Genomic DNA, 23550 nt, shown 5'->3' with positions numbered 1-23550 from the left:
CGCCTCCCTCCAATCGTGCCAGATGATGTTTCACACTTCCCCCAAAGAGGCTCCAATACCCAGAAACCCATTGTAAAATACAGCAGAGTCCATTTTGTGGACACCACACCCATCACCTGATACTGCCCGAGTATGACATCAGCTCCAGAGATCCAGTTGAGCTTAAAACATGGTAACCTGGAGGTAACATGATGTTCTCAAACAAATGAGTCCCGAAAGTGTTTCCTGGAAGACAAAAGAGATTGACTTGCTTTTCTTTCTTTCTTTCTTTCTTTCTTTCTTTTTTTTCATAGGGAAAATCAAATTGCTTTCTCCAATTTGTCAGTCATTATGCCTCGGTTAAAAATAGGTTTTGGAAAAAAGGTTGGCCACTTAAAGGCCTGACTGCTTGCTGCAGAAACATTTGGTCTTTGTACAGCCTGGGAATACTCTTAAAAGGATTCCTGGGTAATTGTCTGTGCCGAGGTAGGAACTGGTATTGAAGGAAAATGGACTGTAATGACCGAGAGGAAGCATGGTCGTAATGGGAGCCATGCAGGGTCAGTTCTGTGTGTATTAATGAACAATAAAATATTAAGTCCTCCTGTATGAGCCTGGCCGACATGCAAAGCAAAAAACGAATGACACTGGCAGTTTTTATTGTTATTTTTATTATTATCATTTATTGTTGCTGTTTTGTTGAGGTATATATATGATATGAAACACACGGCCATTACTCTTGAAATTTGGAAAGATAAGAAAACATGAAGTTCAAGAGAGACGAGTATGTTTGGTCTGCAGTACGGGACAGTTATTAGAAATCATTCGTCTATGCCAATTGTACTTTTTGCTCATTTAATCATTTTGTACCCAGCTCTTTCAGTACAAAATTGAGTTGCAAAACACTTGACATTTTGTACCAACCACGGGGCAATTCATTCCAGCCTTAACGTTTACTTTATCTTTTAAAGTAATGTTCTACGATCTAATAAATTGGTTCCCAAAATTTCTGTAATAAAAACCACTTCAGGAAGAACCGAGCCTTCCAGGTACCGCCACCCGGATGGCATCACATCAAGTATTGCAAAGGGACTTCTTCAATTTGCTGCAGTATGTCGGAAAAAAAAAAAGGTTCTGATGCAATGGTTTTGCTTTATTCATTGAAACATGTGGTTTAACTGTTTAATTATTATTCAGTAGTTGAAACTTCCAAGCTTACTGTTGGAAAAATGTGTTTAAAGTTCACAGGTTGTATGTTTAGCATCAACCTTGACCTCAAAATCCAATATGGATGCTTGGTGTAGAAAATTTACAAGCAAACATTTTAGTTGGACTTCCGGAGCTAATTAAATTCTTCACAAATTTGTGAATTTAGTGAGCCTGCAGCTAGAATCTTTAATAGCACACAGTAATAGCTACCCTGGCTTTTTGCATATCCATGAACAAATCCCACAGGTTTTTGATGTTGAAACCAGAATGTGGTTAAACTGGGTTTGACATCATTCCCAGATACCGGTCACAACCCCAGAGGTAAATGAAACCCTAAATAAGCAGTACCAGTACTAGTACAACTGTTACAGAAACGTCTTTTTAGTAACACCAATGCTGAACCAAGAATAATCAGAGGTACTTTTACAGTCGTAAAAAGGTTAATTTAAGTGAAAATACAAAAAAGTTAGTAGAAATGCTACAAAATATACAAGTACTGTATAAGAGCAGTAAGCTGCTATCCAAATTTACTTCCCTTATATCTTTCCATCTTCATTTTAAGGCTCATATTATTGCTTAAAATTACCACACAGAATTTACTGCAGGCATGAATGAGTCCATGATTGAGGGAGAGTTGAGAGATTAATTCACGCAACAACACAGTAATTCATATCGGGACAGATATCAGACCTTCTGAACTATTTGCACGCTTTAAGCTTCTCAGGAAGTGTGCTTGGTCAGTGCAATCAACTGACTTAATTAATACAAAAAAATGTGTGGAAATATTATGTCTGTTGTGTCTGTGTGTTATACGTTATCTGTGTACACCCTGAGCCGGTGTCCGTCTAAAAAAAAAATAAAATTCACCATGGTCACCCATGGTGACAGTAAAGATTCTTTATTGCCATCTACAGGTTGGACTCCATCTGTCAAAGCCAGATACACATGGAGTTGATACCTAGTGAATCTACTCCCGAACTAAATCGGATTTACCCCACAATCCCGCGTTTTCCTTCCACTAAACATTCCATGAATATACTCGGAGAAAGCACTCTGGGAGCAACCAGCTTCTCTAGAAATGGCTTTTTTATGGCTTACCTTCCTCGTGGAGAGAATCAGTGACTGCTAAGGCAGAATTATTCCCCCTGATCATGCACACTTCAGTATTGAAAGTCTTTTCTTATTTTGTGTTGAAAGATGCCAAATCTGTATGAGAAACTAAATTTTCAGTTTCCCTTTAAATTAAATACTCAATAATAAAAATTAACAGAAATAAACTCTAAATATGTAGTTTAACAACCATATCTATGACTTTCAGAGGGAATATTGTGTGTGTATGGGTACAAAATGCAAGTACATTGGGACAAAAGAGCAACTGTGGACACAAATTAGTAAAAAGGGTGAACTGACCTACAGCCTGCCATGAACCCGTGATCTCTGGCTCAAAGAAAGAAGCCCCAACCCGTCTGGGGAATCATCATCCGGTTTGCTCATTAAAAAAATAAAGACACTGATGCAAGTTAATACTGGACAAATAATGATTAGCATGGGAGTATAATGTCTTCAGCATTTAGGGAAAGAGAATAAAGTCAAAACGGCGAGGGCATCCATTGACACTTAAGAGACTTTTTCCCACTAATCCTCTCTGCCTCTTCTAAAACGTTCTCGCATGGGAGATGTTCCGAGAGGCGGCGCTGCGTTTGTTGGCAGCTGAGCTGAATGAACGCGAACCGGTAGCATTGATTTACAGCACAAGCCACAGATCAAACCAGCGGGCAATAGCTCAGGCTCAAGTACAATAGGAAACGCACAACAGCCGGTCGATGAGGATGGCCACAAACGGCCAAAGCGTGCTCGTTCCAGGAAAAGAGAGGAGGTGCAACACTTAAAGAAAAAAAAAAGTTCCTCAGAGAGAAAAATATCCAGCGTTTCACCTTTTATTCTTACTCTATTCATCTTCCTCCGTTTAATTCTTCATCCTCTCTTTCCCCAATGGCTCCCCACCCCCACCCCCACCGTCCACGGACCATGAAAAAAGTAAATATGTGCACAAGGTAAAGCAATTGGTTAACCTTTGAAATGCCCTGCCAATGAGATCGGCTGCTCTTTACTCCATTCAGCTGGAGGGTGGGGGGATTAAAAAAAGAAAAAAAAAGAAGAAAAAACAGAAAGGAAGAAAGAAGAAAAAAAAACACACAATGTTGGCCACCACTTCAGAAAGGATATTCAATATCCATGAGCTTTTTCATTTCACACTGATGAATAATTCAGGGTGACCTGCCCACTGCTCAGTGAGGGGAGGTGGAGGGGGAGCGAGATCACACACACACACACACACACATACACACACACCCACGCACACACACACACAAAAAAAAAGGAGGACGAGGAGGAGGAGGTGTGCGGAGGTAGTTGTCTGTTTAAGTGGATGCAGCTGTTGCTGTTCAGCGAGCACAAAACTGATCTCCTCCGCGGCGGCTCCGGAGAGAGGTGCGACCTGCGGCACGATGGACGACAGATAATTGGGAAGATTGGATGAGAGAGAAGCCATTTTTTTTCCCTCCCCTAGGATACATAACAGACACAAATTGCTGCTGACATGTAAACAACAATACACAGAGAGAGGCAAACACAAGCAAAAACAAACATGACAAAGCAACAAACTAACAACCTAAAAAATAATAATCTTGAATTGTTTTCAACTTTTACTAAGAGGAAGACGGTAGTCTCAACTTTCTGGCTTGCATACAGAATGTAATGTATATCGTTTTGTACTGACACTGCACCCTAAATACACCGCTCCCACAGTAAAACATGGTGGTGGCAGCGTCATGCTGTGTTGGTGCAAACCTTTCAGCAGGATAACAACCTTAAACATCCAGTTGCAAAAGAAGGGCATGTGTTAGGACGGCCTGGTAAAAGACAAGAATTAAATCTAATAGACAACCAGTGGCAAAACCCTGAAAATAACATCAATAATAATTCCAGTCTGACTGAGCTTGAGGTATTTTTGCAAAGAAGCTGGTAGAGACTTGCAGCTAGAACTCCCAGCGAAAGGCGAGACCACTTTGCAGTTACGCGCTACTTTGTGTCGGTCTGTCGCATAATCCAGTTAAACACAGTAAAAGTTTGTAGTTGTGACATGGAAGGCATGCAATACAGAATGTCTGCATCCTATTTAAAAGACCGCCAAATGATGTAGGATCTAATTTTGGTTTCATGAAGCCATTTGTTCACAAACGAACCTCGGAGGCCTTCACGGAGCAGCTGGATTCATACTTTGACAAAAATTACTCGCAGCAAACCAAAACGTATTATTTTAAGGGCATCCAAGTAGAGAGGGCTGAAAACAAATTCTGCCACATCAGTTTTTTTTTTTTAAATTTGTAGCGAGTGTCAAAAAAATTGTGATCATGTATTATTGTTAAATTGCTGTTATATTGTTTTAAGTCTTTGAGGTAAACATCTGTAGGGCCTAAATCGCATGTCTATTCACACCTTTACTGTTCTGCTCACTTATCCGTGTCACTTCGGCAAACATTTCATGAACACCCATCTTGCAGCCCTTAATTCAACTCCTTCGTGGAATATATGCCTCTTTAAAGCCAAAGTAGCACAGGAATCAAAGTCTGAAGTGATTAAACCACTGCTTTTCAAAGCTCCCTACTTAAGTGCTATCAAGTTGACATCTCTGATTTGGTGTTATGTAAATGGCTTTTCACTAAATAGAGAGTTTGAGCGCACGGGGGAAAGGAAAAAAAAATCCATGCTTCGTTTAAGCTTTATCAGCAGGATTAACTAACGTTTAACAGTAGAAGGAACCCAGTGAGGAGCAAGCCTTGACCTTACAGGAGCTCTTTCAGATCAGGAGTAACACCTCCGACCCTGTGCAAAGGTCAGATGTTACACATCGCACACACAAAACACGAATTCACACTCCAAAACGCACAAGCTGCCAAAGCAGATGAGAGACCAGCTGTTCCTCATTCGCTCGAAAGCGCCATTCCCTCCAGAAACCATTAATCCCCCTGTGAACGCAAGCGATGGTTTGGAAATATGAAGACAAGAAAGGGAAGGGGAGGGCGAGGAGTGGACAGGCCCGCTCGACGACACTTCTCTATCGCTCGGTTTAAAAAAAAAAAAAAAAAAAAAAAAAAAAAAAACAGCCGCAGTGGGAAAATAGATTTTTCCCAGCTGCATTTCCCCCCAGGACACAAACAGAGGTTGAGAGGAGATGTTTAGGCAGATAGCAAAAATAAAATAATAATAAGAAAAAAAAAACGTTCATGTAACATTTAGTAGGTTTTCGGGAAACTGGAGCTACATAAAAGGAGGGCTACAGACTTAGATGAGAGTGAAAAATATAGAGGTCAACAGTGGCCGTTTAACAGTTTGATCTCTGCAGAGCCTACGGTGCATAAAAAAAACATGAAAAACTTACGCCCAATTACATGTTTTTAGGGTCAACGCTGAAAAAAAACGGGTCTCACAACAGTTTAAAATAATTAAACAGATAAACGAGGTTATTTTCATTTGCCCCCAGTCCTTTCCATCTAAACAAGTGCTGAGAAAAAGTATTCACTCCCCCTACTTTGTGTCAATATTAAATGTGTCACATCAGACAGGAATACGATCGTTAATTACCAAAAGCAGTTTTAAGATTATTTCATTTATGACAGAAAAAAGTCTAACATCATAGTCATCTAAAGAAATTCACAAACTTTTGAGAGACAACGTCCAAGAAACCCAGCAATCTGCAAAGTGTTAAAAAGGCACTTCTAAGGCTTTTGAACTCCAGGTACCAACAGCGAGACCCTATAACCACAAATGGAGAAAACATGGAACAGGGGTGGACCTGCTTTTCTCGTTAAAAACAGATTTAATAGATTGCAATACAGATGGAAAAAGTCCATGCAAGGCTATAAACACTACTTCTGTTATTGGCAATACACACCAATGCTAACTCAAGTTCTACTAATACTGATGATAATAGTTACAGCCTTTTCTGGAAATAAACTGATAATACTAATAATTGTGATAAATTCAAACATAATAATCAAGAATACAATTTTTTTTCTCTTGAAAACTAAGACTACATTGACACTCCAGGTCTTGATGCTCAATTTCGCTGTTTTTGCTGAAATCGGATTTTTTTACATGGTCGTCCATATTACTATTTAACTGCGACAATTATCAGAATTCGGTTTGAACTGTTTAAGACCCCAAAGCGACCCACATGCGGAGCTAACACAAGATGTCACACAGACAGTAGCTCGGTGTTTACAGAAGTAATGGCGGGTGTAAGTGTTACTCGAAGTGTTCAATAAAACCTCATTAAAAAAAAAGAAAATGTTCAAGCAGATACCAGCATCTCTGTGTTAGCATGAAGCTGTTGACCAGGAGGAGCCAACAAAATTAAGACCACATCATAACAAGACGAACAACGGTAAACAGAAAGCAGCACAGCTATTAACAATGGCCGTTTTTGGAGCAAACACATTCACACAGGGAAGTCTGTGTGAATGTGTAGTGGGAGCCACGACAGTGATGTAAAATTTGGATAAAATGCGACATGGGCGTTCAGGCTATCGGCGCTTTCAAAAGTATCCGATACGTATCCGATTTGGGTCGCACTTGCCTGCCATGTGAACATAGCCTAAGTAAAGTCGAGTTTTTAGCTTTCACTGGGCACCTTTACCCATAGCAGTCGTATCCCCAGTCATAGCTGACAGCAGTTTATATTTACATTACAGGGTGCGAGTCAGACAGCTCGAGGAAACACAAAGTCTTATCCCTTATGTCCTGGCTTCAGCTCCTTCAAATCCGACCACGACGATGAACACTTCATGCTGTTGAAAGAGGGACCTCCGCAGCCTGAATTCATTCAGCTGTCTTATTTTTTTACTCCCTCTGAACTTTTGCATTAAAGTCAGAGGTGGTAGCTTCACAAGCAGTAGAAACGTCTAATTCGAGCCCCATTCCTACTAAAACTAGAATGGCTACACATAAAAAAAACTGCAATGCTCAGAGTGAAAGTGTGAAGCCTCGGCGGTATCATGGGATATTCATTTGTTTCCCTTTAAGATGAGTTTGTGTACAAAAAAACCCCCACACCAACATCCAGACACCTTAAAGCCATTAAGCAGAGAACACATGAAAGCACATTAGGCATGCATCCTTGTAAATGTCCTTCCAAACACAGGGAAGAAAATTAAACTCCCATCCAGGCCCCAACAGGAAAAATGTGCTGGGAGATTACATAACTGTCAGCTGCAACGTATCAGATCCCCAATCAGAAAAACTGATTCACAGCATTGGGGTCTCAGAAAGTGGAGCACAAAAACAACACCGAAAGGGGGGAGGTTCAGGTGAAACGTTGCGTCCAACAAGCTCTTCCCACAAACTCCAGCGTCCCTACACCGCCTTCTAATTCTCAAGCCCAGAAAAGCACATCTGAAGATGTTCCACAGATTATCCCCGCAGGGAAAACCACGTGCAAAGCATCTACCTTTACCTAATCTACTGAGCGCACACACACACACACACACACACACACGATAAAAGACTACAAGCCAATCACGTCTCTCTCTAGTGGGGGGGACTACTTTGCTTCACGTGACGCTGAAGCCAGGGTTTACCCACCTGCGCTGCTCTGTGGGACGCCACTGACGGACAACTCCATGGCCAATCTGAGGGCTGCAAGGCGCTCTCTCTGCTTTAGGTGGAAGGGAACTGGTGCAGCTAAGCTAGACTCCACTGTTTAAAGCCACAATTAGCCACTGCTTACGGCTTTAGCCAACCAATGCAGCGTCCAGTGGAGAAAGGAGCACAGACATGGGCCCTCCCACCTGAGGTCTATTCTAAGAGTCAGAATTGATTAAAAGTGAATCTTTTTTATCATTATTTATTCATTTTTAGAAAATTAACAGTTGGATCCAAGATTATTAAATTAACTTCAGCTATTAGTTGGCTGAAAGCATATTAGTTTGCATACTATTTACAAATATGCAGGTGGATCTCAATACATCTTTAAATATCAGAATATTGTCATCAGAATATCGTCGGCTTTCTCACACTCATCTTTCATCTCTATACATTTTGCCTCCATATGTTCGTACTGTCCATTGAACCATTACGGTCTGGAAGTCAGACTCTTCAAAAAGATTGCTAAGCTTTGAATTCCTAAAATAGTTTGACTTTCCTCATAGCTTTGTATGATAACAGTAAAAATCAGACAGAAAAACATATTTCCGTTCATAAGTTAAGGTACTGTATACTATAGCGGCAACCAAGTCTTGCGTCTCCTGACCCTTCGTTTTTATTTATTATTTTTTACTTTTATTGTTGTTCTATTCAAAGAAAAAATCTTAACAAAAGATTATCGCTAAAGAGGCTAGCTCTTCTGTATCTAGGATTTTTAATGAGAAGTTGAGTGGAAGCGAAAAAGTATGTGGTGAAGCAGAGCCGACATAAGTTTTCAAGAATTGGGCTACAATGATCCTTGTGTTAAGCCACTGATGAACCAGAGACAATGTTGGAAGAGTCTTACCAGAGCTAAGGAGAATAAAGACTGTTTAGTGGTCCAACATGCTCTCTTCAGATAAAAAAAAAGCTTTGCATTTCATTTGGAAATCTAGATCTCAAGAGACCAGACGAAGAGTGAGGAGAGAGCGACTCCAAGTAGCTCTAGGTACTGTGAAGTTTCCTCTGTTAGATGATTTGGGGAGCCTCGTTATCAGCTGGAGCTGGCCCACTGTGTTTTATCAAGTCCAAAAGTCAAAGCAGCCGTCCATCAGTACATTTTAGAGCACTTCATGCTTCTCTCTAGTGATGCTGATTTCATTTTCCAGCAGGACGTGGCACCTGCCCACAAGCCCAAAGGTATCAATGACCACGGCATCACTTTACTTTAATGGCCAACAAACTGTTCAAGATGAAAATGAGCGATAATAGACCCAACAATGCAGATGAGCTGCAGGCTGTTTATAAAAGCAACCCAACTGATGAGGGTTAGGGGTTAGGGCCACAGTCTGATGCTATCCATTCCAAACCACAATGATGCAGCAAATCAGGCTAAAAGAGCCCCAAATAAGTGTCAAGGGCCTATATTATGCAGTGCACGGACAGGTTTTCAATAGGCTGCTGTTTCTTAGTTAGACTTTTAATAGAAACTGAATCTGGGTGTCCATTAGCTGTAAGCCATGATTATCAACAACTAGAAATATATTGCTATGTGAATAATACATCTACATTAATTAAACTTTTTTACTGAAATGAATTTACCTTTCAGTGATACTTAGATGTATTGCAAAGCACCTTTATCTGTGATGACCATAAAACATCCTTTGTTGTAGAAAAAGCCCTTCTCAGATGTGACAGAGCCTTCACACGAACATGAAAAGTAATTTTTACATGCGCGGCACACTAGAAGGAGGGGGAAGGGGAGTAAACATAATGTTTCATTAAGTGCCCTGCAGCATGTCATTACTTTCACTCTACGTTCGTCCTTTAATGTAAAAAAGAAAGGTTGCAACTGGAAAAGAACGTGCAAAACCCCATGCAGCTCCTGACATTTCCTCTTTCCTTAAATACAAAGATTATCCATCTCTGATTAGCACTGAAATCTAAGTTGCCTAGCAACACACAATTAAGAAATATGCTTTCCGATCAGCAGCGAGAGCTGCCCGTTATCAGATGAAGTTGGAGCAGCAACAAATGTTACAGTTACATGCAAATGATGCCGGCTATGGTAAGAGTGCTGCGGGTAGTGGTGACCGACCCCTGATATCCTGAAACGGATATCTTCCACGAAGCTCCAAGTTGAGGACCTGCCACCCCCACAGCTCCTCCTCCGTTTTCTGGATCTCCGTCTTATTTCTTTGACAACACTTGAAGGAAGGCCACTTCATAAAAGTCATTACTTTGTAACGAGTGCAGCAGACCGCAGGCCAATTAGCAGGGGAGGAAGATGTGACGTTACAAGGCTAAAAACAACATTACCAGCTTTTATTAGCAGGAAAGATCGTTTGTCATAGTTAAGATTTGGATATTTGGGGATAAAAAAAAAAAAAAAACTATCCCAAAGTGTGGTTTGAAAACACAAACTTCACTTTACAGATTGAAAATATTTCTAAACAACTTTGCGCTAGAAAACTGGTTATTAAAAATTGAATCTTCTAGATCAAAATACCACTACTTCTACAAGTACGGTAATTGTTTAAAAGCATACATATGTGACCGTCAAAAATAATTATTTATAAGTGTCATGACTGCTGTTCATTGTCAATTATTTCTAAATGCCACATCAAGACAAAGATCAGGGCAATCGATGACACAATCTGTAATGACCAGTTGACATGAAGGTGTTTATCAAAACGTTTACTCTTGTAGATTAATCTTTCAAAACAATGTTCTTCTCTGAATTGCTGTGTGAGTCAAGTTTGTCTCCGATCATTTGTCAGTTCCTTCTGAGCTACAATTTCAAAACAACCACGGTGGATAAAGGGCGAATAAAGGGTTTCCCAGGTTTTAAAGGTGGAAGTGGTCCAAAACATTGGGGTACTTCCAAGTTAGGCAACAATAAACAAAGGTTTGGACACAAACCCCAGCAGTGCCATGCTGGAGGAGCAGCTCATGGGAGTCCCGTCCCACTCCATAAGCTATTAAAGTATCAAAACTCCATGTTGAAAGGTATTAGTAAGGAGAAGGACACAAAAGAATATCAAAATAATTTAGATATGCCATGAATATATCTAAACTGGTAGATATGGTGGATGTGTGTGTGTGTGTGTGTGTGGGGGGGGGGGGGGGAGCTGGTCCCTATCTCCAGCGGCCATTGGGTTATCAGCAGGGTACACCCTGGACAAGTCACCAGTCCATTAGAGGGCAACACAGAAAAACATGGGGCTAACATTCATGTACAGCGCAAGTTTAAGTAAATAGTTAACCTAACAGTCGTGGTTTTGGATTATGGGAGCAAGCCGGAGTACCCGGAGAGAGCCCACGAATGCACAGGAAGAACATGCAAACTCCAACAAGACCCCAGGCCTGGATTCTAAACCAAGACATTTCTGCGGTAAGGCAACAGCGCTACCAACTGTGCCACCAAGCAGCCCTGCAGACATACAAAAATACTGAACTAGAATAAAACTGCTTTTGTTGGAGGATTTGGTTAAGCAGGATATTAGTTATTTAGATTACTTGAATAATTAGAATAATTGATCAAAGAAAACATTTGTGACTCGAGATTGATTGAAAAATAAAAACAACAAAGTAGTTCATTCATTTTTAAAAAAATGCTACAATATATTTCTTATGAAACAAGTGTTTGAGTTTAGTCTTGAATGAGGCAAAGAGAGAAAGAAAATACCTTTGGGTTGTGTTGCACTGCAGAAACAGTTGAAGCTACAAAAACCAGTTACCTATTACAGTCAACACAAACATACATCCAATTAGTGTAATTGGATTTGTAGCTGTTAAGCTCCAGATTAGGTGAGAGTACGACGTAAAATAGAATGACGACAACCCTTTTTACATACAAAAAACAAGCTGTGTATTTTCTGACACCTTTCTCACACGGTCTGAGTGCAGAAGTACATTTAAATGGACGGCTGTTGAACACCACCCCATATTTTAATGTATTTGGAGAGCGCTCTCCATTATACTGGCTATATCATTAAACAATTCCCCGAAACCCTGCAAAAACAAACACGAAAGCACAGATAATCTGACCAGCAACTTAATTAAAAACAAGCAACCAAAGAAAAACTGAGTGCTGCTTGTTTGAAATGTTTCAACTTGGTGATGAGACACAATCCCCTCTGGCAAATGACACAACTCTGGTGCAATACATGTATAAATAGTTGCATAATTTGGAAAAGGAAACCTCTCAGAGTAAAGCAGCTTAACTTGTCAGCGACATCTTACATGCGTCTTCTCCTTTTAAAAAACAATGTCAGTGTGACTACAATTTTGCATACTAATAAGTTATCGTATGCAGAGCAGAATCAAAGGGTGGAAATTATTATTATCAAGTACACAATGTTGATTTGGATATCAAAGCATGAGGTTTTAGGCAGTAAAGAAAAAGCGAGGCTTGACATTACTTGTGTCTGGCGCGGTGTTCATTGTTGAGACAATCACAGGTGGACCAGTGCGACGTCCGACCAGCTTGTTGTTGCTGACGTTTTGCCCTTGGAGAGTGGTGTTGGAATTTGCAGGAACGATGGTGTTCTCGGGAGCGGCACTGATCCCTTTCCGGAGAAGCTGTGGGCTGTGGAGGGGGCTTGCTGCCGCGACGGGTGAAGCCGGGGGAAGGTTCGGGGCTCTCTTCATCAGCTCCATGGGGGAGTAAGAGCCAGAGAAGGTTTTGGGTGCGGTTCCGGGAGTGCCAGGTGCCGGTGGGGGTTGCTGTCCGTGAGCGGACATGGCGAGACCAGTATGGGAGTTGTACATAGAAAGCGGTCTCCCCTGAGGCACTGCGTTGTTGTATCCTCCAGGGCTAACTGGGAAAGCACCAGTTGCCACTTGCCTCGACCCGGGATAGGTGGTGGTCTCGAGGAGATGCTGAGAGGGGGCACTGCTTGGTCTGCGGCCGAGAAACTCTCCCATCCGTGGGGATATGGTCTGAATGGTGGTGGGGGGTTGCTGCATCAGATTAGGGTCCATCGTCAACCCCTGTGGCTGCATATAGAGGTCATTGCGATGGCTGAAGCTGTTGGACCGGGTACGTGTTCCAGCACTGCCTGTCTTACATCCCAGCACCAAGCGGGACAAAACACGGGCCTGGGCCAAGTTTGGGGCCACAGAACGGATATCGTGGTCCTCCATCATTGTCAGTGTGGCCGTGGAATCAAAGCCATGCTGCAGCAGCAGAGTGATAGTGCTCTCAGCCAAGCCTTCAGCTCGTAAGAACGCCAGGAAGGTAGGGTCTACCATCTTCTTGGGGTCTGTAGCACTGGGATGGACCGGAGGCATGCTGGAAGGCATCCCAGCTGTGGCAGCCATCATGACTGAGCTGGGATCATAGCTTGGGTCATAAGGCAGCCTCTGGGAGGCTACAGCTCCATAGGCCCGTTGTAGAGCTCCGTCCATCACTTGAGAGGCTGGGTCCACCAATGAACCGGTGACAGTTGACTGGCGAGGTTCCAGTGGCAAGCTGGCGATGCTATTATAAACCTGATGTGGAGGGAGAGACGGCAGGTCAGTGGCGTAAACGTGAAGAGGGGGCTGGACCCCGTAGAAACCGGCTGGAGTAAAAGAGTTGCCACCAATGCGCTGGACGTCTGGGATCATCTTAGATCCCAGAGCTTCCCGGTACAAACGGCTCAGCTCATGAAGAGGAGGGGGAGGAGGTGGTGGGGGAGGAGGAAGAGGAGGAGGAGGAGGCAGAGATGTAGATACAGAACCAGAGCCCAGTACAGAAGGTGTGGCCCTTGCCTGTCCTTGATCCCACGCAGGCCTCACCCCTCCATAATGCGATGCTGATCTGGTGAGCGAGTGCTGGTTATCCCTGTAAAACCCAGACTCTTCAGGTGGTTGACCAGAAAAGGAAGCATTAGCCAGGTAGTAATCCTGAGCTGGTGCCGAAGCCCGGCCTGCCATGGCTCGTCTGAGGTAGAGGTTATTGCCCAAATCAGGAACAGAGCCCTTTCTCAGGAGCTGCTGTCCATGCAGGCTTTGATCCCGTTTGTCAGCCAGGTCTAGATGATGAAGAAAATCAGCCGTGCTATCCTTACACCCCAGTGGGAGAGAATTCCTTCGCCCCGCTACGGTACCACAGTAGAAACAGCGACTTGTTGCCCCGCCGTTCTGGTCCTCGCTCCACGCAGAAACCCGCTGGCCCAGAGAACCACCGAAAAGCGACTGCTCGTTTGAGTCAGGCATCAGTAAAGACAATAACGAGGATAGCCACAAAAGCGGAAAATAGAGCCCAGTATTGGGTTTCGACTCTCCAGTTACACTGACCCCCAATCATAAGGGAGAAGTGGGGAGGAGAGAAGGACAGGTGAGGCAGGAGGTACCCTCTTACCTGATGTGCAGCTGTACACCCCTCCCTCCCCTCACTCTTAAGTCACAGCTATCATGTAGCTCCCTGCTGGCAGCCTGTCTAAATAATTCATCCCTGGAAACATTAGAAATCCATGGGGAGAGACATACAACATGATAAAGACAAAAAAAAGGAACACACACACAGACGTACAGCCAGAGAAATAACACACCTTCAGAGTGAGGCTCTACTCCATTCTGCTGGGATCATGATTGTGCTGGGCATCCCACACTAAGACCGAGGGTAAGAAATTGGGGGTAAAAACACATGCTGGACAATGACAACAGACTGGAGGAGGGGACGAGATGTACTAATCCAACGGAGGCTGATGCATGCTATTGGCAGGGACTGTCCTCTCATTTACTGCACTTGCCACAAGGGGATTAGCGTCAAACTAAAACCTGCTTAAATCCACTGCTCCTGTGACATCACTCGGTCTAGATAGCGTATGGGGCCGTCAGATTGCAGAGGCCGGGGGATGTGTTCAGGGAGTGTAAAACTAAACAGTTTGTGGGTTTGCTGATCACCTCTCTGCGCGCCTGCAGCCCATTTCCCTGCGGGTATGACTGGATCTCACCCAAGAGACAGAAAGCGACAGGGGGGTGGGGTTGGGGGGCATGCTGCATATCCCCAGAGAGATGGGGAGGGATATGCAACAAAGTCCACTCCCACAAGTATTTCCGAGGCTTACATTTAATCTGATGACTGTTAGAAGAAAACCAGGACAAGTTCCACACTTCAATCAACAAGGATGCACAGCCTCCTCTACTGGGCAAATATATATACAGAAAATGCATGTTTACAAAGTTTCCATAACAGTCAGTGTCTGTCCCGACCCTGGATAGTCTGGTTGTTCAGTTAAGGATTTGGATGATTCCTGATATAATCTCTTACTGTGTACAGGTATAGATCAATTAAATATAATGTGAAAAAAGTTGTATTTATTGTAGTAATTCAATTTAATAAAGTTTAACTATTTTATTTTATAGATTCAAACACACATAGCAAAACAGTTCAAGTGTTTATTTTAATTTTAGAGAAAAATAAGGTTCTCAGAAAACAAAAACAAATACATGATACCAACAAATAAATGTCAAAAAGGCATTGTGATATGTCCAATACAAACATGATAGTGACTGCTGATTTGACAGTTGTCAAATATATAGTCTTTATAATCCTCAACAGAGAGGCAAGTCGACGAAAGGTTATTGATAAGAAGTAAGAACCGAGTGCTGTATGTAAGCGTATTATGGAAAGTTGGGTGGTAGGAAAAAGTGTGGAAGGAAATGGGGCACAAGCAGCACCAATTGCAGTAATTAACATGAAACCTAATTTATGTTATGACATCATAGATCCAAAGTTAGAAAAACTCAATGTATATAAAATTGCCAACCTAAATTTGTCTAATTTTAAATGAAGAAATACCAGCATAACATTTGCAAATTTTAAATTTGTTGCGTTCAGCCCTTTAAAAAAACATTTAAATGCTTAAGACAAGAATTGAAGAATATAAGTAATGTCTAGTCCGGAGGTAAAAACAAAGCCAACAGCTCTGACTGTGTTAGACTAGCTGCTGTACAAAAATAAACAAAAGGGTGGGGGGGGGGGGGGGGGGGGGGGGGAGTATGTATTCTTCTTTATCAATGAAATACAGTTTTGAAGTGAGTTTTTTTTTAACTTTGAAGTCAGTTTCTTAGGAACCTAGTTTTTATGTTGCGATTGATGTTATGAATTTAGTTTTGGATAAAAATTGGTTTTGCATATTGAAAACGTGTGACGTTATCACCACTGAGAGTTTAACAACTCGGTGTTAGCCTCTATGTAACACTTACAGAGATTACAGAGACCTTAGGTTGCTTTCATTATATTATAGATCTAAAAGTATAAATTTGTTTGTTAGAATTCAAATAAAACTGTTTATAATATAAAACCCACACATTTTTAGGTCTGCTTAATCAGCCCTTTGGCAGAGCTGCAGTTTTTGTTCCTTCTTCAGCAAGAAAAAAAGATTTTAGTGTGCTTATATTGTCAAACATGTTTTTTTTGTATTTTGCTCAAGGCTTATTCTTATTTTGTTATTTTATCTTTTATTTGTTATTAACCTGTACAGCACTTTGGTTGCCTTTCCATTTGTAAAGACATTTCTAAATAAATAATTTATTCTTTTTTATGAAACTGAAAATTAAAAAACTTTTTCAGACTAACATTTTCTAATAGCTTTTAGGTTCACGGGCCCTTTTTTGCTGTGTAGTTACAATTGTTTAATTTGATTTTCATACAATTTTACAAGATCTAGTATCAGAGTGCTCTAAAGAGTAAAAGGTCAAAACAGTAAGCATAACCAGTTTATCACCTAAGCTATGGCTATTCATGGTATAAAACTATATGAATCTGCCTGTTCCTGTAGGTTACTAAGGAAAACCAAGGACCAGAGCAGAACCGTAAAACCTTTCTATGATAAGTGTTAACCTAGCAGCATTGATCGTACCAAGAATAACATAACAGTCAGCTGGAACCAATGATTCAGCAAGTATAGAAGCCTGACAGGTAACAAGGAAATTAATGCAAATGAGACATAAAACAAAAAGGCAATTAAAGGTTGTTATGATGTGTAAGGTGACAACACATGTAACTTTACACACAGACATGGAAGAAAACTACTTTTTGATAAACTACATTTACATAGACTATCAGTGCAAATTCTCTTTTTTTTTTTTTTCAAAAGACCGATTCAGGCCTCGGGTTTATTTAAAAAATGTTGCATTAATGACATTACAGCATGGACTTATTTCACTCTCAGAGCATGAACTTTGTGAACTTTTCTGCTACATACCAAACAAACCAGATGTGCAAACATTGCTTATCTGCATGGTATCATTGAGTGGTACCTGGCAATGTTTACTTGAGGTGACAAGAGTTATTGGAACGGTTTCGAAAGAAGGAAGGACTCTATAATTGTATAATAAGGTATAAAGATAGGAGAAGGAACCAAAGGAAGGGGATATGGCTGGATCAATCCAACTGGGCTGTGAACCCCAAATAGCTTATTTTTTTCCCCTTTGAAGCATTTTTACTCAGAGAGCCTAAAAGGATATCAAGTGCATTCTGGTTAAGCTTAAGATATACAAGTCTTTAGGACTGTTAAAACTTCTCCTTAAGGAGTACTATAAGTTATTCAAACATACATAGAGAGAAATCAGCTGGTCTGATCTTTTTCCTTGTCAGTGATATTTAGTGCAAACAGATTGCACACTGCCTTTTTAGCAATTCTAGCCAAGATCCTAAAATAATAAAACTTGCTCAAGGCAAGAAGGGTTGAAAATAATATTTGTTTATGCCAACCTTACACTATATTCCCAAAGGTATTTGATAAACTATCCAAATGCTTGAAATCAGCTATTGTGATCACTTTCAGAGCCAGAGGCAAATAGAATCAAAACCCTAGAAGAGTGGATCTCTCAGTGAATTCCACTGCTGGATCCAATAGGATGCCACCTGTGCAGCAAGTACAGTTGTATAATTTCCATGCTACCAAATATTTAGGATGAGTAAGTGGTAAAACAACAAAAAGGATGAGTGGAAACGACAGCAACTCAGACAGACAATGATCAGGATTAAGGATGCAAGTTATCGATTAATGAGTTAATCTAAAGTTGATCGATCTTGCCAATCGACTAGTGATTAATTGTAATGCAGCCATTTTCTTTAAAACCTGAGTGTTCTCTTGTATCAAGAGGGTTGTTACATGGGGCTACATTTTTTTTAAATATGCTAAATTTAAGAAAACAGCAGATTTATTTATTTTAACAATTTATTGACACACCTGTATTCTAAAAAAAATAAATTGTGGTTTTCACACACATCATTAAAGTTATTTATAAAATATAACAAAACAGGAAGGTATTAGGTTACTGACTAGAACACTTAACACTTGTAATCCTCAGGAAACCCCTAACCCTCAACCGTGCTATTGCCATCAAGTCTTTTTCTATTATGTCACAAATTTTCTATGTAATGCCCTCCTCTTTTCTTTCATCACATCCTCACCGTCCAAGCACATAGGATTATTTGGTTAAAAAGTTGACGTTGCTCCGCCATGCAGCACGGTTGAACGGCTCAATTTAGGAGACAACTTAAAGAGCTAGTTTAGTGTTTATATTTAAAGATAGACCCGCATAGAGTGCCTTTTGAATCCTTGTTATCTTTAAACAATGTAAATTAAATCCCACAACAGACTCCATTTGGACTGTTTCGTGTTCCTGTTCTGGCATGCATCCACCATGATTATTTCTCTTACAACTATCATGGTCTGGCTTCGCTCTCTTCTCAATGGCAGCTACACTAAAACACTTAAAGAAGGTCTGTCTAAGCGGACGTTATCAGTTAATCAGACGGAACGAACATTAATCTAATAAACCATTATTTGACAATTAATTGACAGACAGACAGTTGACTGTTTGTTTGCATCCCTAATTAGAACAACTAAAATCACACAGCAGAGTCAGCAGATAGTCAATGGCTGCAGAACTCCAAACTTCTAGTGACCTATAGGTTAGTTCAAGAACAGCATGAAGAGAGGTAACCTGAATGGATTTCATTGGCTGGCAGCTGCGTCCAAGCCTTAAAACGTCAAATGCAATGCAAAACTTTAGATACAGTGGTGTAAAGTATGCCGGCATTAGACATCAAGGTTCATGAAGACATGAATGGCTACGTTATTAAGGAAGAACTTGACTGGTCTCTACAGAATCTATACAATATATAATTAGGGCTGTGTAACATATTGAACTGTAATTGCATACCACTGTGGATAATAGAGTAATTACACAGGACGGAGTGGCATTTATGGAGTCTAAAACATTTTGGGTGGTATGCAGTTGAACTATACCAGTAATATATTGGCCATCTGGGTGGACTTTCGATGTCCATTTAAGTCCACACATAACAACAGGCACCTGATCAACATGCAAAACCTCACAGAGTTGCCGACATCATGATGTTGGAAAGAAAAACTGAATTAAATGTCATTAAATGAAACAAATCACGAAAAATATTGCAATGTCGTGTGCTCCCGATAACATGCAGCCCTAGTAAAAATGATGTATGAACAAACACAGTAACATTTCTGTGGAATAATTAAACATTTGAATTACAGAAGCGGGTAAAACAAAAAGGAACAGACTGATTTTGTTTTCTCTGCAGACTCTTCCAGTTATTGGATGAATGTTTCCTTTCATTAGAGATGTAACAGTTTCCCTGCAGTAATTTCTCAGCTCTATCCTTGCAGGTCTGAGTCTCTGTGTGCCCGTTTCTACACCATTAAAGACACCATTAATCACTACGTTGTTTCTCTAAGGCAATCATAGACAATAACTTCTCCTAATAAGCTCCTTCCAGGGCGGCGTGTCACTCAGATACCCGCTTCCTGACAAAACATTATTAATTACAAACAGCACAAGTACAGTTTGGCTTGCGTTGGTACAACTGATGCAAGGATATCGAATATCCCCTCATCAAGCAACTTACTGTTTCCCACAATTCATAAGCAGGAGCTGGATTACCAAATCCATCTCCTCTGCATTCTCTGACACGCCTCAGGGCTGCTCCATATTTAGCAGAGCAGGCTATTCAAGAATCACCAAGCAGCGGGGATCTGTGTATTTGCTGGTGTGGTTAAAAACAAGAAACAAGAGCATCCAAAATAATCTCTTTGGTTAAAAACATCAAAATGAATGTCCAAACCAAAGGTGCGCACACATGAACAGACGCTCGGTTCTGTCAAAGACTTTTAGGTGCAATGTGCTAAACAGACGTCCAGGAACATTCGTCGCTTCAGAGCAATCTGGCCATCTTTCTAGGGCACAAGATGCTAACGGCAGGAGTTGGCAGCCCGCGCTGAACAGAGAGATAGCTACAGAATGATTTAGACTGCGGCGACCCTTACGACTGCTGATCCATTAAACTTTCATGGGGACTTCATAAATTAAAGCTGCGGCTGCAAGAACTCCCAACATTTCACTCAATTACTGCGATTGTACAGTATATTAAAGTTTTTCACAAGCCTCCGAGCCTTTCCCCACCAGAACACGAGAGGCGGGGAGGAGAGAGGGGGCGGCGGGGGACGGCAAAACACATGGTACCAATTCTGGTTCGATGGCCTTCGGAGGGTTTCTGTGCATCTGCTGCGTTATCGAGACCGTCCACATCTCCGCAGAGTGTGACGCAGCACGCCGCGCATTTGCACGGCCAGGAGGACGAGCGCGAGCCGCTGCGGGGTGAGACCTCTCGCGGGCCCCGGTGAAGCGAGCGAGCGGAGCTTCGTGTCTTTTTATTTCAGGGGGCCCCCATATCTTCGGCTCGCGCTCTGCCCGCCGATCATTACCGAGCCAGCGGCCCATACTGCATCGCAGATGGGGCGGACAGAAGGGAGAGGCGACAGCCCGCTTGCTTTTTGGAGGGATGAGGAGTGTGCAGCTGAGTGAGAGAAGAGGGATGGAAAGAGTGTATCGGAGAGGGAGAGAGAGAGAGAGGGGAGAGGATGGAGAGAAAAATGTGATTTTCATGTCAAAGGTGGAAAAAGAATAAATCGTGTAGTTAGACGAAAGAAGGCTACGCTCAGCTCAGCTGGGGTTTTAGGCTGATATATAGAGTGCGTCAGCTGTTGAGCGCTGAATAATCGAATGTGACATTCATGAATTTTTACTGTGGTGTTAATGGTTTGTAAAAGGTCTGCATTTACTTTGGGATTTTTTTTTTATTTAAAAAGAAACGCTTAAGCAGCTGCAAGACACCGGAATCAAATCCCTATAATGCCTGCTGTTACGTCTGATTTAGAAATATGCAAACCTTTTAGCCAGATATCAACAGATTAAACCAGCCATGCAATGCAATAACTTTTTCACATGAACAGAAAGAAATGCTAATCTTATTTTTTTTTTAAATATGAACAAACAGCATACAAGGATGTCAAGGCTCGTGCAGATGATTCTGACAGTATATCCTTTCAACATTTTTTCGTTTGAAAGCCAGAACGTCTTAATCAAAATTGGGTTTCTAAAGTAAGGATTTAATTACAGCCACCTTCAGTGTGCCAAATATATTCATTCACTGAGAATATATTAATCATTTCCAAAGGTAAGTAGCAACCAAAGAGGAAACCTACCTAAATAGTTTGGCTGGGATGGAGTCAGACAGATGAATGGGATTTTTAATGGTGTCCAATTTGATTCCTAGAGGGCCGGTGCTCCGTGAACCATCACATATGGTTTAAATGATGGATTTACCTCCTAAACGTGTCATCAAGCAGGGTACGTCTAAAGCTTGCAGAACAGTGGCCCAAAAACATTGACGCTGGAAATTGTCTTTGATAAAGCTAAAAGTCTAAACACAGATCAGGCTCAGCGGTTCGTTTTTAAACTGCCTCACTTGGTCAGAAGATAGTGTCCATATAGGGAAGGATGCCCTGAGGTTTGTCGCTAGAAAAAATATTTAATTCATAAAAACAAAAATGAAATCTTATGAAGTCCACACTGAGAGTTAAAGGAGACATATCATGCAAAATCCACATTTTTAGCCCATAAATACGTTGGGTTGTACACTTGGAGTCTCTTGGAGTATATGCAGAAAATTTGTATCTATCTTTATATTCTGTTTGGGTCATACTTTCCCAAGCCGTTTCAGTTTTCTCTGTTCTCTGTTACGTTTTTTTGAACAATTACGTCAAAGTGTTTGCTGCAGAACTGTTAAACAAGGTAACAAACTTCCTGCTAAACAATTTTGCAACTACACCATTTTTATTTCTTGCAGCGATTATGTAGTGAAAGCTGAAGGATGCCGAAGCTACAAGAAATTAAGACAAAATGCTTGGCTTTTTCGCACAGCAACACACAATTCATTACACCATCCATCAGCATACAACAAAAATGGCCGAACAGGGTGGAGTGGAGCGCTAGGTGACCTGGAGGGGAGGCAGGGTGTGAAGGGCTTAATTTGTATTTAAAGTGACAGCACCAAAAGGATTCGCTCTCAAACAAACCTCGGAACAGGGGCTAAAGCGGGGCTGTGGGGCAACAATAACAAGGGATTCATATTAATACTTACTGTTACACTATATACAGACAGACCACAACCTAAGTGATTTAAATGTGAAAAGGAAAGCTTTAAAAGCATGAGATGTCCACCTTAAAGTAACACGTCTCAACAAAGCTACAACCAGGCTTGGCAGTATGACAATAAAAACCTGGAAATATTCATATTACCTTTTATTATTCATAAATATGAGTCCATACAGGGAAGGATGTGAATACGCTAATGAAAGGAATGCATTATGCAATAGAGCTAAAGTTCTGTGTAAGCCTCAGCACTAGGGATGTTATGAGATGAGCCGAGGCTTCGAGGCGTGTATCGAGTAATGGAGGGGGCATTTCAACAAAGCTTCATTTAGGCTTTCACCTATCTGGCAATATTTGACTTGATTTCTCCTCATAACGTAAAGTAAATCTAACATTCTTGAGGTTCATTAGATTTGCTTATCAAGAACTGTATTTTCACTGTTTCTTTATTTATAGGTGAGGGGCATTGGCTGGCCCACAAACTGACATCCCTTTATTAGCATCAGAGGAGGTCAGCATTGTTGGAGGGAGCCTTTCTTTGCCGTCTTCATTTCATGACGCCACTGTTGAGCTGTATGCAGAGGGAAATGTTTCCGCCTCTAAAGTGGTTCCCCTCATAAAATGTTGGAGCAAAGCCTTCAGGAGGAGATGACAAAACCAGCACCAGCACGTTGGAGACCACCTCATCAGGTCACTAGGGGAAAAGCTTCGGATTTTGCAGCCCATGAGCGTCCTATCCCTAGCCCTCCTTGACTCTAAATTCAAAAAGTTTTATGATATTTTGAATTTTTTTTTTACAAAAATAATGACCGTTTTGGATTATTTTGTTCACTGTATATAGTTGCACTTGTTTTAATTGAATTTTCTTAATAAAAAACGCTTAAAAAGCAAAACTGGTGTTAAAAAAAGAATCTATTAAAACCAAAAACTGTTGAAAAACTCTTATTTCTGAATAAAATCTCCCGTTTTGCACACCATCGTCCAAGTTCCACAAGCACTTCAATTGTTTGTTTAAGCCCATGCCATTTCATTAAAGTGACAGAAAAACTGAAAAAATATACACAGAACATGTACAAATATTTTAATATATAAGTATGATAATCAGAAGATACATTAATGGGTATTATTAAGGATAATTTGCATGGGCCCTAAAGGATACAAATAGAGGTAAGCTTCATTATACTGCTGACTGTGATTATGCAT

At 41.1% G+C, this 23550-nt stretch overlaps 1 protein-coding gene across 9 annotated transcripts in view; it reads right to left on the bottom strand.

The window, feature by feature from the left end:
- ctbp2l (C-terminal binding protein 2, like) overlaps positions 1-23550 on the bottom strand; it is a 155388-nt gene that overhangs the window by 55003 nt on the left and 76835 nt on the right. For 4 of the 9 annotated variants that reach the window (XM_012862792.2, XM_021316517.2, XM_021316518.2 and 1 more), the window contains exon 1: positions 12294-14088. The exons of 3 other annotated variants lie outside the window; for them this stretch is intronic. In XM_012862792.2, coding sequence (XP_012718246.2) covers positions 12294-14073 — 1780 coding nt within the window. In that variant the 5' untranslated portion in view covers positions 14074-14088. Of the gene's footprint in view, positions 1-7830; positions 7886-12293; positions 14089-14408; positions 14492-23550 lie in introns of those variants that run through there. 2 more of the 9 variants (XM_012862798.3, XM_012862797.3) reach the window with 2 other exon arrangements.

Source organism: Fundulus heteroclitus, chromosome 10 (assembly GCF_011125445.2).
Source record: "Fundulus heteroclitus isolate FHET01 chromosome 10, MU-UCD_Fhet_4.1, whole genome shotgun sequence".
Lineage (NCBI taxonomy): Eukaryota > Metazoa > Chordata > Actinopteri > Cyprinodontiformes > Fundulidae > Fundulus > Fundulus heteroclitus.
The sequence above is the reverse complement of the archived record's forward strand: the minus strand, read 5'-3'. Positions and strand labels throughout refer to the sequence as shown.